Genomic DNA, 16,051 nt, shown 5'->3' on the forward strand with positions numbered 1-16,051 from the left:
GGGAGATCATAGATGGCTTTCACTGCCACAGCAGACGTTGGGTTGGAAAGGACGGAGGGCAGATGTCCGTTTTATGGTCCAGTGGTGGCCGGCGAAGAACTATGACTCCATTAGAAGATCTATGACTTCCTTCTCTGATGGAGCCAAGAATCTGCCTGCTTCCGCATAAGACCACTATGGGCAGATAGTCTCTTCCCTTCCATCCCTCACCAGTAAATGCGTAAAAGGTTACTACTCATTAGGTAGATGCAGTAATTGCCGCTGCCACACATTGCTGCTGAATGTTGAAGCACAGCTCTCATCCCTAATGTAGCGGTAATAATTCTGTTGGCTTTTACCCACCAGAATATCGAAGTAGATGGACACGCGTACAGATTGGAAGGGCTTCGAAAGTTTACAGAATACAGTATAAGAGTCTTGGCCTACAATCTTTATGGACCCGGTGTCTCTTCCGAAGAACATACGGTCGTGACCCTTTCTGATGGTAAGTGCGACTTGAGACACAGTCCAAATTTTGATTGACATGTTACTGGATGGAATTGTGGATAACACAGATGTCCAGTGGTAGTCCTAGAGGGTCGGAAAACGAAGAGTTTCCAAAATGATACCTAACCATAAATAAGGTTAATTATGTTATTGGAATTTTAATAAAAAAAAACATTGATATGTTGCAGCGAATAAATTATAGATGTTTGGCATAAAAAATAGCATTTTTGGATGTATATAATAGGTAAAGAAACTTTTCATTACTTTACAAATAACTTCTGCAAATAGAACCTGATCCAGTATATCACATTTCCAAAGCACCTGCTGTTCTGCTATTTTACTTGCATTTCTATTGGTATTTACTTTGTTTCTTATATTATTTTTGATCACATTATTTTTTATATATATATTTTTGTAATCTTTTTTTTCCTTTTTTTTCCCAGCATACATTATTATTTGTGCTGAGTTAATGTTTTCTCCGCGTTCTACATTCCCTCTACATGAATTTCAACTTGTTACATTAAATTGACGAGTTCATAAACATAAGCATTTCACTAATATTCTTTAATTGTACGATTAAATAACCGATAAAACTTCATTTTTTTTTTCTAAAGAAAACAGATTTGTCATACTTTCGATGACCTATATCTCATGTTTCTATGTATTTCCAATTGTTTATTTTTAGCAATGAAAACTTCGGGGCATTTTATTTTCATACAGCGATAAAAAATAAAAAAATACTAGGTCAAATTGAAAATGTCTAAACACTGTAATTCTTCCCTGCTGGCAAAAATATGTTTTCCTATCATCTCCTCTCATGTTTTGTAAAGCATCTTTGAAATAAAAATTCAGCATATAAATATTTTATTTATACATACTGGTTCCACATACAGCTTTAAACATATTTTCTCTTTGAATTGCATGTATGCATTTTCAAGTATATTTATTATTTTCCAATGTAACTTATGTTCTCTTTGTGAGTCCATTGGCTCATTTCATGCACATATTGACGTATATATACGTCTCGGCATTGAATAAAATACTCTTATGCCTATTTCATACATGTTTTAATTACCCCACCATTTTAACCCCTACAATATTTGTAGCCCATTCCAATTATCCACCTCCGCCATTAAATAAATGCTTCTTATATTACATCTCAACTTGTTAGCCTCCAAACATTTACCTCTTGTCCTAGTCTTTCTCCTCCTTTGAAACATACATCCCTTCTGTACCTGACCTTTTTACGTACTTAAGTATTCCCCTCCTTCTCACCTTTCACACAGGTAAATATACAGTATTTATTTAATTATTAGTAGTAGCCCTTGGACTTATTCCATAATATCTACGTTTTCTTGGAGATGCTATTAAAGATGAGCACCTTGATGGGCAGTAGCTCTGCCAACTTTTGTTCCTACTTTGCCCATTTTGCCCAGTTCTCAGCAATGCATACCCTACAATCCTTTATTAATTTGCTTTCACTGGGGATGCCTGGTGGCCAAGGCTTTTTTTTTTGTCTTGGGAAACTTGAGATTAGAATTTTTCCTTAGTCAGAGACAATTTCATGGTTTGCTGATTAACAAAATGATGCTAAATCTACTAAAAACTTCAATGGAAAACTATTTTTTACTTATAATTACTATACCTGTATGTATTTTATTTTGATTTTTGTTGGTATTTTTCAGAAGGAATATAATAAAGGTGAAATCTTATATATTTTTTTTATTTCTTTTTTTCCCCTAGTACCCAGTGCTTCACCCCAGAATGTGTCTTTGGAAGTAGTGAGCTCCAGAGTAAGTCAACATACTTGATTTTTTTCTAGAAGTTTGAATTAATAATAATGAATTATTAATATATATATTATTATTATATAGTATTATTATTTGTTCTTTTATGTAAACAACCATAGAATTCCATGTAAAAAATATTCACAATCCTTTTAACGTAGAATGAAAAACTGTAGCTATAAACACTTCTCTATTGTTGATGTCGATCAGTCACAAGAGACGTTCGCCGTCCAGTTTGTAAGATGTTGCTGTTTCTGTATTAATATCTGTCTCATAAATGCCAACGTCTGACCTCCAGCTCCTAGTCTGCAATAAAGTAGGTATGAAGTGTGAGAAGGATTGATATCTTTTGGAAGAGCTCAACCATAAAATCTGTTATTATTTGACGTACTACTATATTTGTCTGTCGGGATGTTAGAGACCATTGAACTGCCTTTTGTTTATCTCTTCCAATGTGCCTCCGAGACACGTTGTTGAGAAAAACCACTGCGCTTTATATATATATATCTATATATATATATTTTTTTTTTAATGTAGGTTTTTAAATCTTTTGGGTAATTAGTGTATTTAATCAACTATTGTGCTTTATGAATTATACCATATCTTTCAAGAAGAAAAAAATTGCCTTGCATCCCAAATACCCAAAGGAATTATTCATATCATCTTTATTTTCCAAAAAATTGCTTGTGCTTAATTATGTTATTGCTACCTAATGAGGATTGTTATGTTGACCAGGTTATTTAGACCTGATTATTTGTTAACACATTATTGCTGTGTTCCTCGGTCAAGTAATTTGCTTAATTTAGATGTGTCAGACCAATCTTCTAGATCATTCAATTACTCACTCTGATGAATCAATTCTTGTTTCCACAACCTAGTAAGCTATTTCCGAGAAAACAAAACTAAAACAAGAATTGCTTGTCGTTAGTCTAAACAAAAAGACTAAAAATGTGAAAAAATAAAAGATTCATAAGTTTTATATAGAAAGATAGATACATAGATCAGATATCTCAAAAAATTTTGGGTTTTTTCTTCAGTACAGAACAGGCCCAGTGTTCTAGAATTCACTACTCTTGAATTTCCTGTGGAACCGAAAACCTTTTCCCAGAATCTAAACTATTATAGAACTTCAGAAAAACTTATTTGCATTAATTCAGCTCAAAACTGAAGCAAGCTCAAATACGATAATTCAATAGCCTGACTGTTTGAAGATACCTTGACTTTATTTACTTGCTAGTATTGATCTTCCTGAATTGATGTTTTGTTGTTTTTTTAATATTTTCCACTTTAGAGACAGAGGTTACCCAATGAGTATGAGATATCTGATTCAAGTGAATTCTATGATCACATATGGAGTTAACCACTTACTGCCTGCAATCGCTTGACCAAGCCAATCAAATTACTGTAATAGATTATTTTCAATATACCAGTCCGCAAGGTTCATTAATTATAAATATGGATTCTTCGAAATGCACAACTTTGTGCTTTAAATATAGACACTTTTGTATGCTGATAGAAAGATCTATTTAAGGTCATTGGCAAAGCGTTCTCATAAGGTCAACGCTGCCAAGATAAGTTGTATGTTGCCTCCATCTTCTGCAAGGCATTGGTGAACCGCTGGTGACCCTCCTTGTGATTCAGATATTACTTATCTAAAATAAAAAGGCAGCCAGTCATGGAAAGATTGGAAGAAAGAGACACGAAGCAGGTGAGCTATTATCTCTTCACAAGTCATACTTAACTTGACCTTAATCAACTGGTTGCCCTGATTCATCACTTTAAATCTAAAACTAAACTATGAGAAATATATGGAGGACAAAAGGCTAAGTAAGTCTTTAGATGGAGCTACCGGCTGTTATAGAACATTTCCTCTAGGTATTTACACCAGATGAATTTAAAAAAAAAAATCCCGTGAAGGAAAAATGGATTCCTATACACAAAACACCCAGCTCCTATTCCGTGTTTCTCCATAAATCGTCCTTGTATTGCTGTCTCAAGAGAAAAGCTAGAAATCGGTGAACACCCAGCAAATACTATTTATGCACCTGTCTGCGGCATGAGTGTCGGGGGGATTTTATCACGCTATACGGTCAAGTATCGCTTAGCCCGCCACTACGTCAAGGTACCCCCAATAACATGGCTGGATTGCTTACCAAGGAGCCGTTTAACCCACTGAGACCATCCTGCAATTTAGAGCCTTCTCTGCAGAGCATTAATGAGGCCTTTGGGCGCCAGGTGGGGTACGTAACCCCAGGGTTTGGTCTTCACCTACAAATATACATAAATAAGGGAAGCATTCCCTAAAACGCATTTAAATTCAGATTCTGGGGGGCTACTGAATTCAAGGCCAACTATTAGCAAACGTGGGAACTTCCCAGGGCAGACTACCTAAAGCTCTTCTTCTTGGGGAGTGGCTTTACTTGGGGCTAGGGAGGAGGTGGGATTAGCCCAAGATTGCCTTTTATGGGGAATGTGGGTGGGGATTCGGGGAATTCAGGTGGGGAGTAGGCGCCACGTGACCTTTTTTGGAGTATCTCCCAAAATCCATTTTTAAAAAAAAATATTTTATTTTTCAAACTACTAAATTTTCTCAAATCCTAACCCAAAATAATAATGTTAATTTTGTCAAATTTTTCCACTTTCATATCCCCTGATAATTATTCATTCATGCTGGAGTCATGTGAGGGGGAGGGGCCCTGATAGTTTGAAAAGTTTCAACATTTGTGATTTTACAAATATAGTAGACAATTAGATGTATTTTAACATTCCAGGGACCAAATTTGGGTGGGATGGGATTGGAAAAAAAGAGGCGTTTTGCTTTTGGGAAGTTCTGTCAATGAACCACCGGTTCCTTACGGCAATTTTGCCAATACCATAGAGGTTCGATAATAGGATTATCCAAAAGACCTCTCTTTGACCCCAAGGCTAGCACATCTTTCTGATGGAGCACTATTTAGAAGCCCACTCAGAAGAGATTCAAGGTTATGGCAAGATGATCTAATAAACTTTAACTCTATACCAGATTAATTTCATCTCTGAATCAGTTTGTGTTCTAACTACAGATATAATTGTTTTTCAGCCGTAAAAGAGAAAGTAGCTCTTGGTTTAAATGACTCTCGTGTGAAAGATATTTCTGTAGGATTATTGCTCTGATGTCGCTGAGAGCTCTCGCTGAATACGTAATATTTGATTTTTATTTGAAAGCGGGCATCTAGACTAGGGTTTCCAAGACGTCTCAGAGGTAAATTTACTCTGCAACAAGATTAATATTAAGAGTGTTCTATTGTTTTCTTTCAGAAAGATTTTTTTTAAGCAATTTACTTGGACTGCCTTAGGGTTGAGGTCCTCCTGGCTTTGTGGAAATCAGTGCAATCCAATTTTAACATCAAAGTTATAGCAAAATCAATAAAAAAAAAGTTTCTTTTGGGTTTTTGCCTGGGAGACAAAAGAGTTATCTGTCTTCTACCGTAAACAAGGTAAACACTTTCATCTTCAGACCAAAGTAAATAAGTTCTTCTTGTAAGGACTCCATAGGTGATGTAATTTCCATACAAATGATCTTATATATTTCAACGTTTGGGCTCAGACATATGAATAAGACAGCACAATGAACTATAAAAAAAAACTAAAAAAAACAACTTAGATTCGGTTTGTCTATTGCTACATGTTTCTCTTGTAGCCTCAGTCAAGCCTGTATGACCTAACATGTAAGTAACAAAAATATAATATTATGTTATTCTGTACCATTAAAAGGAACACCTTACCCTACGATGTATGCAAAATGCACATTGGATTCCATTGGCTCCTCTGTCACCAGATTCTTTTAGAGCAGGTAGCATGCGCAGCGGAATATACCCAGCTGAACTTCCGAGTAAGAGCGTTGAGGGCCCATAGAAGTTTAACTTGTCCCCTTATAAGTTCCTTGTGATGCTGAAACCCATTTATTACTAATTTTAAATAGTAATGTAATTTTTTAGTAAACCAAGTTACAACTTTAAGTATTGTTGCCTTGTTTCACTTGATACCTCTTAGGAATGATATTTGATGGGACAGCAAAGGGGCTATACACAAAATAAGGGGACTATCATCCCCTTTGTTAAGATAGCAGGTATTGAACATCCAAACATAGCCAAGTATTGGTCCTTTCTGGGAACTTCCCGTATTTCAGGTTAGCATTTTCAAGCATTATGCTTGGTCACACCTACTTCCCACCTCCTGAGGCTAGCCCCGCCTCCTGATCAAAACCATCCCCCGTGTACATTAAAGTTTTACAAAAATATTATCTAATATTTCTAAAAGCAGCCTTCCTAATGAAACCAACATTTTTTAATTCTATCTTACTTTCTTCTGTGCAAGTGGCAATTAAAAAAATGATAAAAAAAAAAAAAAAGAAAATTCTTAAAAATATTAAATTCTTGTTAAATTCTAAAATAATAAGTCTGTTATTCCTGATACAAAATTTCCTAATCTTCTGTGAGTTCAGTCTGGGCACCGAAACAGACTGAAATGGATTTCCTCGAGCTTTGGAAGTGCTAGACAATAAAAGAACACGAAACACCCTTCCAGTGCTTTATGGTGCACGCTGCCGCATTAAAGGGATTTTATGCTTGGTTAAAAGCAAGTGTCACACGGTGCCAACAAATGTTATGAACTCCCTTCAGTCTATTATAGGTCTGAATCTAAACCCAGTGACGGTTTAACACTTTCATCATCCCACACGGGTAGTGGTGGAACGAGCCTATTTTCCGACAGACAGAAAATTCCGCTATAAATTAACTTATCGGGCCAATAAAAATTATTCTACCAAAATTAGTGATTTTTTTTATTGTCAGTGGATTGAATGTTGGAAAACATTGAATGTTGAAAAACATTCAGATCTTCTTTCTCCTATTTCTCCCAAGAAGAATTGTTAATTGTTTCAGAAAACCTTTTTACATTATGACATCACTATTTAATATGTTGATGTATAGTAGAATAGTAGAAAACTGTCTTGTTGTCCGGATATTCCATGTATGTTTTATGTAAGGCAACAGAGATATTAAGCTGTCGGTTCACCTAAGTTCAATGTGATGGCTGTTAAGGACTTGGTGAGTTGGTTTGGTTGCGTGAGAATAATTATTTGCATTAATATAGACGTGGCGTACAGCACATTGGCTGCGGGTCACTGAAAACCCTTTTGACTCTGACAGTGAAGGGTAACAGCTGTCTTTTGGGCTAAGAACTAATTGTACAACGAGCTGAAGGAAAATCATAACACGCAGGCATTTGTGACATTTCTATCTGTTCGGGCAGAAAATCTGTTTAATGTAGCAGTATCAGTCACAACACCAGACCTTTATTTTCTTACTCTTTAATGGTTTGAATTGTTCGTCTTGAAACCTGTTCATGACATTAGCTAAATTGCCATTAGAAACAGTATATATATAATTCAGATGTATCACTGTTGTTGCACAGCAGTCAAAATATTGAAAGCAAATGCAAATGAGCTCATACCTCCCAAGTGTCTCTATCCTCACAATACAGTCACAATTTTTCCCTGCAGTGGGGACCATTGGAGAGTTGGCCACGGGTGCATTAAAACGATAGGAGTCTGTAGTGTTGAAGCACAGACCTCCATCGCAGCTCCCACTTGGCCAGCTTGAGATGCTCTGTAGCTGGTTGCGGTGAGGTGGCTCGTCGGGTAAGGAAGAAGGGTGGCCCCTTCCCACCTCTATTCACACGCTCAACACAAGCATCCTGATTCGGACGCCTGAAATGATGGGTTGTATGGGAACTAGACTGAAGGGAATTAGACTGAATGGGGACTAGACTGCAGGAATTTGAAGGTGACTTTGCAGGATTGCTGGAATTTGAAGGCCTGAGCTCGCCCCTATAATGTATAGTTCAAACACTATAGTGGCTAACCCGAGGCCTAATTCCGACCACCCTGTTTGAGGAGGTGTGGGTCAATGACGCCATGTTATGTGACTCCGCGGTACTGGTGCGGCAACAATAAGGAGGGACTAGGGCCACTTGGCTTTATATACCCCCAAGTGGACAGAAGTATCCATCAACTGGATAGAATCAGACAAGAGCAAAATATTTTCTTAGCGTACTAATGTTTTGTTTGCTAGCGGTCATGGCGGCATTCATGGGCCCGAGGCATATCATAAGTAAAGGTTGCTATTTATACTTTTACTTTACGCAAAGTGCTGGTGTACACACTTTCCAGTCTTCAGCTAAATTTCAATGGCAAGGTTAATTAAATCATAGCTGTGGACGATAAGACCTGTACTTAGCGGATGTGCCATATAGTAACTATTAATTTACTGGAAATCAATAGGCCGTGCGTCATTGTTTAGTGACCCCTGGCTATTTACCTATTGTAGCCCAAAATACTAAAACATCATTACTCTGATATTTTATTATTCTTGAAAATCCAAGATGATGTAGAAATAGCAACATTGTGGGGCTCTGCTAGTTTCGACAGTAGTAACATTTGTGTTCAGTAAAATCAATACAAATATGATGGTTTGTGTTTCAAAATATTTTGGATCAATCCTTAACGTTCCGTTTTTTAATTCACATATTAATTAAATGTTTCAAATGCTTTCCTAGCCAAAGTGATTGAAAGCTATTAACTTGCAAATGACCTCTATCAATCCGACATACAAACATGAAAAACATACTATAAGTTCACCATGTCTTTCTCATTTTGGGTGAATACATTGGACAAAAAAATATAACAAATATAAACACAATAAATTAAAATATGAGTGAAATTTGTACAGTATATTCTTAGTGTTCTCCACATTATGAAATTAGTTGAACATTTTTTTTATACTTAGATTAATTTGTCGTCTTCGCTTCCTGTCCTTTCTTTCTACATGATTGTTCACGATTAAGTTATCTTTTCACTCTCATTAAGTTGCTGAATGTTGCTGATTGGTTCAGGCAGCCTTTGTTAGCGTGCGGTGACCAGGAGGAAGAGAACTTCAGGACAGGAAGTTGATTAGATTCTGGCGGTGTTACCATTGTGTCCACTAATCTCAGATTAATGTAAAATAGTTAAAAATGTAAACTATCTGACTTGTTTAAAAAAAAAAAAAAGGCAAAAGCTATAGGGGGTTTTAATTAATGCCTCAGATTATGATAATTCAGTCTGTAATGGGGATCTGGGATAGCAGAAGACACCAGCAAGTATTTTCTCCAAGATGTCTCGACATTTAAAGTTACAGTACATGCTCTCCAGATATGGGACCCTGAACATTTGTCAAACAGGATGTAACATACAGGCGGACCAGGAGGAAGCCTTGAACACTGAGATGATAACGGGTGTCCCCATGAGATTCTTCTACGTTGGATGAGAGCTTTGGAAGCAGAAAAAAACCATGTGGCTTATCTTTGCCAAAGTCAACTAGACTTTGGCCAACCATTCCCAGGGGACGACAAACCATGGACTACTTTGGACCATGGCTGTTGGCCTTCTTGGTTCACAACTCTCAAAAGGCCAGTTGAGGAGATCAGAGATAGCCCAGGGAACCAGCTCATTTATACTTTGAGGGTCTCTGCAGCCCTCTGTAGCATATTTTCAGAGCACCCCAAGTCCTTCACTTGCATATGACGTCCTGTCTTGGCGGTATTGACAAAGTCGACCTGCAGCCGAGGTCTAAACACGGTAGCTCTCCCTGTTTTCCCTTTAAGTAGTATCGGCTTTAATAAACCCTTGGTACAGTTGAAGATTATGTTTGCCACGTGGTAATACTATTTTTCTTTTTAATGTAACCAAACATTGAAATAATTTAAAGCGCGTTGGTCGTTTTCATTAAAAATGTAAAATTATTTTGTCTTGCAAGCTTACAATGTTTGCATAAATTTGTCTGCAGGGATTTCGTAATCATTATGCCTGCGCAGCTATAAGAGAATATATAAATAAAACCTTTTTCATTTTGTAAACATGCATTTTTAATTAAGACGGAGGTGCATTTGTTTTTCGCCGCTGTCGTGGAAATACAAAACTCATATCGTGAATTACCGTCCCACTGAGAAGCAGCTGACTAGCTGGATGAGGACGCCGTGAGAGGGTTTCGAGATGCGAGGACTATTTAACACGGTGAAGCACATTATCATTGTTTCAAATGGAAATCTTTTAAATTATTGAGAAGGAAGGTTTCAGTTTAATTCTTAGTAAGGTAATCCTTAGTAAGAATGAATCCTCAATCAGTCCTTAATTTCCATCAGTGGTCATAATATCACCTATAATAGAACTGCATAATTCACAAGGGCTGTAGAAGTAACAGTACATACTGGTCACGCTCGTTGTCATAGCAACAGAAAGTCTCTATCTGTCTAGATTCAAGGTTCATTAAGATACATTATATGGACTTGGTTGGATGAGTTTGGGGTGGAAGAACTTGACCGGCGGCACAGAGCCTGGACTTGAACCTCATCCAACACCTTTGGGTTGAACTGGAATGGAGACTGCGAGCCGGGCGTCTCGTCCAACATCAGCGCCTGACCTCACAAACGCTCTACTGGATGAATGGGGGAAAATTCCCACAGAAACTCCCCAAAACCTTGTGGAAAGCCTTCCCAGAAGAGTGGAAGCCGTTATAGTGAGGACCAACTTCATATTACTGTCTATGTATCTAGAATGTGATGTCATCAATGTCCCTGTTGGTGTAATGGGCAGGGGTCCCAATACTTTTGTCCATATAGTGTATATGTTTGCCACAATTCCAAAGAGATTCTGTATTGACAAGGGAAATAATTTAAAGAAGTACACAATTTTATGACAGCTTAGTACCATTGGACCCAACTAGCCATTTTATTACTGCTGTAAAAATCTCAGTCGTTGGTCTCGGCTTAGATTCAGGAGCCATATTCCTATCCCATGCATGTTTAAATCCCCTTACTATATTACCCTCTACCACTTCTGCTGGGAAGCTGCTCTAGTCATCTACTACCCTCTCAGTAAAGTAAAACTTCCTAACATTACATCTAAGCCTCTGACAGTTTTAGATTATGGTCTCTTTGAAATACTTTCTCAGAGAATTAAAGTTCTGTTTTGTTCATCTAGATCATCTATTGAAAAGTAGCCTCAATAACGGCTGTGCTCTATACCCCCTATTATTATAAATAGCTAAAATAATTCTAAGACAGGAAGAATAAAAATAGGATCTATTTGGTGACCTTTAAAGTAGGATGACAAACAGGCATTGTTCATAACGTAGCAAGCGGGAAAGCCGGTACGCCGTTAAAGATGTCATCTCCCTGACCCTAAACTATAATCAATTTATGATTATATATTAATGTGACATTATACATTTCAACACCAAGTATAATCATTCATCATGAACAAGGACGGTGATATTTATTTCTTTTACGGACTCTATACATGGCGTCACCAATGATACAAGAAGACCTCAACGTAGAAGAATTAATTGGCTCTTTGACATTTTAAGAGGCGCACAATGGCGTTGTATGAGCTCGTTTTAAATGATAGCAAGTGAAATATGCGTTGACCTAAAGTTTGTTACTATTTACGAAAGTTTTATGATTCTGTCAGGTCCGCAGGCCGAGAGATATCGATTTCCAACGCGCTGCGGGATGAGAGGCTACGTATTTCTATAATATTGATGGATTGATATGAAGTTAGAATATTACGCGGAGGCGAAATTAAGCCACTTTGCTAAATACCTTTGGTGACAACACATCAATATGCCTTTGAATGAAAGAAAATCAGGCAACATCATGAAATAGAAAGCAATATATACAAATAATAATATAATTTTGCATATTTTCATAAGAGGGACACCTACCACCCCAAAAAAAAATAAATTCAGAAGGGTGCCATGTTAATTCTGGACCTGTTGCACCTGAATTGATTGTGGGGAAGAATAGAATAGCGGAATAGTCTTAATCCTTCTGGAATTTTAATGCTTATATTTTTTTAATCCTCTATTTTACTCCTCATGATTATTTTTTGGGGGAAAACAGTGGGCTTACAGGTGAGCCAGAAAGTGGTTAGTGATTAGGTAAAGCTGCATGGAGTATGGAAAATGTAGGTACTCATTCTAAATGTAACATTTTTATACCAGCATTAGAAACATCGTTCCTTGAATCCCCAAACCTGTCCCGGAATAATAATATTTTTATTTATTTATTTATTTGCCAGGTTCACTTAATAGTCATGTGACACCACAACAGGCACTGATAGGCTGTTGCCATAGAAAATAAAAAAAAAAACATATTCAAGGTCCCTGTGTTGGTTTCATGTCATGAACTTTCAGAAGAAAGACAGATCTGCTAAAGTTTATTTTCTTAACATATTAGTGGGTGCTGTAAATGTATTGTCTAAGTGGAACAGCAACCTTAAGTAAAGCAACATGTGACTTCTCTGCAAGGAAAAAATCTATCTCCTATGAGGTCCAGCAGTCATGTCTGATACCCAAAGCCCCTGGCCAGAAGAAGAGCGTTCCAGGGTACGGTTACTACTCAAAGGCAGGGTGTCTCGGTCCAAGAGCGTATCAAACAGCTAATTTAGGGCACCATTAATGGATTTGTCATATCTTGATACATACTGTGTTCATGGGGTAGAATAAAAATAAAAAAAACTAAAATATATATATTTTTTTTAAAAAGGCTAGTGTTGATATATTACACCAAAATATATTTTAGAAAATGTTTTCTTAAATAGCAAAAAATGGATGGAATCATAACATAATTGGCTTCCAAGGATTCTTGTAAAATGCAACATTCTTCCCGAGCTCCTGTACAGTATGAAGCATCGCCGTACTATACAACCTCATGAGATTTACCTTCAGACTCTGAAATCAATTATACTTCCGTCAGTCTCTGCCGCGTCCACAACACCCCACTGCCGAATGTGTTACCAAAAAACAAAAAGCAAGACGGAAAATATGTAGCTAACTATATATATATATATATATATATATATATAATTTTTTCTTTGATTTTGACACATTTCCTGCTACAGGACACCTAGAATAATTTGACTTCACAAGATTGGAAGAAAAACAGATAAGTAATAAGAAAGTGTCAGAATAGGCTGTGGTGCGTCTGAAGTGTAAAAGCAGAGAACACAAGCATAGTGTATGTGAACGGCGTAGAAAAGGGACAATGAAGCTGAAACTTTCAGGTCAAGAGAATCCATTTTTAGCTGAATTCACAGGTCATACCTACTTCTACAGGTTTTAACTTTTTGACTTTCTTATAAATTCATAAAGAAACTGTTAAAAAAAAAAAAAATAAAAAAAATAATAAAAAAAAAAAATAAAGAACCGACGAATTGATTCTGACTTATAATAATGTTTTAAAACTGATGAAAAAAAGGATATGTTTGGACAGTTCTTAAAGTAGCGTCTATGTGGATCTGGCTACTGTAGACATGTCCAAGTGCCATTCATTAGAAAGGTCTTCTTCAGGGCAAAAGCCCTCTGTCCCAGGGTATCGCAGGGTTCTACAGCCATAAAAGCCCCAACAATGTGTAAAAAACAACAGTAAACATGTTTAGAAATACATTGCGAAATCAGATATATTCTTCTTCTATTTCAAAGATTCATGCCAGATTAAGAAGGTTCCGGAGTCTTAGCATCTGAGGATTTCCATAATGATCAAGAAAAGTTATGCTCTTTTAGAAATATTTTTAAAATTGTTTTAATCTTGCGTTCAGAAAACTTCGGGAAAAAAAAAATCAGAATTCAGCTCACAATGCGTAATCAGCGAGTTGTAAAAACAGTTTCAAAACAGACTTGGCTTATTAGGGAGTTGATTAGATTCGCTGTTTTACATGTATTAAATTCAACTGATTCCATGTAGCCTTTAAAACATATGCAGAAAAACAGACGTGACCAAAATATTCTGTCTGACTGCTATGTAGATTATGTTTCCCTGCTACCTTCTGCACCAAAACCCATAATTATTATGGAAGGCCTTATAATTATACCACTAATTATTTTAATTGAATTTGGCCAAAAGTTGCTGAATTTTTTTTTTTATTTTTTATTTATTTATTTTTTATTTTTTTTTTAACCAATACCAACGTCCTGCTTGGGCCGACAGTAGAAATAAATCTTCAATAAGGGACTATGGGAAATGTAAACAATTTTAATTTTGCACGGAACTAGCCTGCTCTACGTTTGATGGGTATGATTGCAGAAGAATTTAAGTCTGAAAAAACTTAAATACAGGACTTTAAATAAAGACTATAATACCAAACGGCATTAAATGGGATCCAGTGCTGGATTCACTTCTCCGTAGGCCAGTTTTTGTCAGGGGATTGGTTCTATTTCAGTGTCCGGTATAACATGTAATTCTACCGTATTTATAACAATGCACCTAGTACACGTAAATGTAATAAAAAATAAAGACTGATTCACAAGGTGTCTTGAAGGTATTGGGAAAACGTTTATTCCACAAAAACATCATGTGACATGGTTAATAGATTTTTATGAAGTCTCATCAGTTTCTTCATCTTTAGTTGTTTTCTTGGGTACACATGCCCTTCCGTTTTCAAAGTGTAAAACAAAACAAAAAAAAGAGTCAAATCGATACCTGGGAAGTCTCTAGGTTTGCCCCGGAGTCTTCGAGTGAAGCTCTGCCTCCCCGGGTCTATGGGTCAATTCTTTTATTTAATTTTTTTTTTTTTTTTTCACCAGACCCACTTTCTCTCCTACTCAGTACTGTCTGGGGCTAGCCCTGGCTACCTGGTCAGCTAGCCCCACCTCTTCACTAAGCCACTCCCTCAGGAGTAGTAGAGCTATGTGCAGCCTACCCTGGGACGTTCCCAGGTATAGTCAAATTAAAGGAGCTGGAGGTCCAAAAAAAAAATAGAGGGGCTCCTCCGGAAGACGTTTAATCTTTATCAGCTTCTATTCCAACATAGTAGATCCCAGAATTAGTCAATGGATGAATAGATTTTGGCAATGATTTGAATTATAAAACTATGTTCCTAGTAACCTGCTGTGATATATATTTTTTTATCCGGACATATTTTTTTCTTCCAGAGCATCAAAGTAAGTTGGCTGCCTCCTCCGTCAGGAACACAAAATGGATTTATTACTGGTTACAAAATCCGTCACAGGAAAACTACCCGCAGGGGAGAATTTGAAACTCTGGAGCCAAACAACCTTTGGTACCTGTTCACAGGTCAGTCTTTTTTTTTTTACGGAGCAAGTGTCCTGCAAGTCTTTGCCTTTTTCCCTGAGAATTCATAACTTGGCAATTCTATTACTAGGTGATATTTTCTGAGCTATAAAACATCTCTTCCAGATGGATCCTTATTTTCTTGTAGTGAAGCCATTAAAGAATGCTTTGGGAATAGTATAAAATTAAGTGTTGTAGGTCAATTCCATAACAAAAAAGTCTGTGGATGCGAATAGAAGTCCATCTATTATGTTTCAAGTTGGCCAACGAATGGAAAAGTATCCTAATGTATTTCATGTTCAAGAAAAACTAAAGTTTTTCTTTTATGTAGAAACATAGAATTCAATGGCCAATAAGTCCCATTCGGCCCATCTAGTCTGCCCATTTCCCTGATATAAAGACTCAAACCTTAATCTTTGCTTGGTCTTGTCTTTATCATATATATTAAATCATCATTAAAATAAGGGAGTAACATTTCTTTCATTTCAATTTTCCAATTAGCATTTTTCGCTGAAGCAGTTTATCAACAGAGTCTCACGTTGGTTAAAATAATTCATTCAAATAAATTGTCTTTTAGTGTACGTCGCTCTCACCTTGACTCCATGTATCACCAAGATGGATCTGTATGTTAC

At 36.7% G+C, this 16,051-nt stretch overlaps 1 protein-coding gene across 1 annotated transcript in view; it reads left to right on the forward strand.

Annotated features, from left to right (window-relative positions):
* LOC149284213 (netrin receptor DCC-like) overlaps positions 1–16,051 on the forward strand; it is a 197,343-nt gene that overhangs the window by 123,912 nt on the left and 57,380 nt on the right. Inside the window, exons 11-13 of the mRNA XM_089496999.1 lie at positions 346–484; positions 2,230–2,279; positions 15,281–15,422. Coding sequence (XP_089353125.1) covers positions 346–484; positions 2,230–2,279; positions 15,281–15,422 — 331 coding nt within the window. The remainder of the gene's footprint in view (positions 1–345; positions 485–2,229; positions 2,280–15,280; positions 15,423–16,051) is intronic.

The sequence above is a fragment of the Sceloporus occidentalis genome, unplaced genomic scaffold (genome assembly GCF_023333645.1).
Source record: "Sceloporus occidentalis isolate IW3139 unplaced genomic scaffold, rSceOcc1.0.p SCAF_97, whole genome shotgun sequence".
Classification (NCBI taxonomy): domain Eukaryota; kingdom Metazoa; phylum Chordata; class Lepidosauria; order Squamata; family Phrynosomatidae; genus Sceloporus; species Sceloporus occidentalis.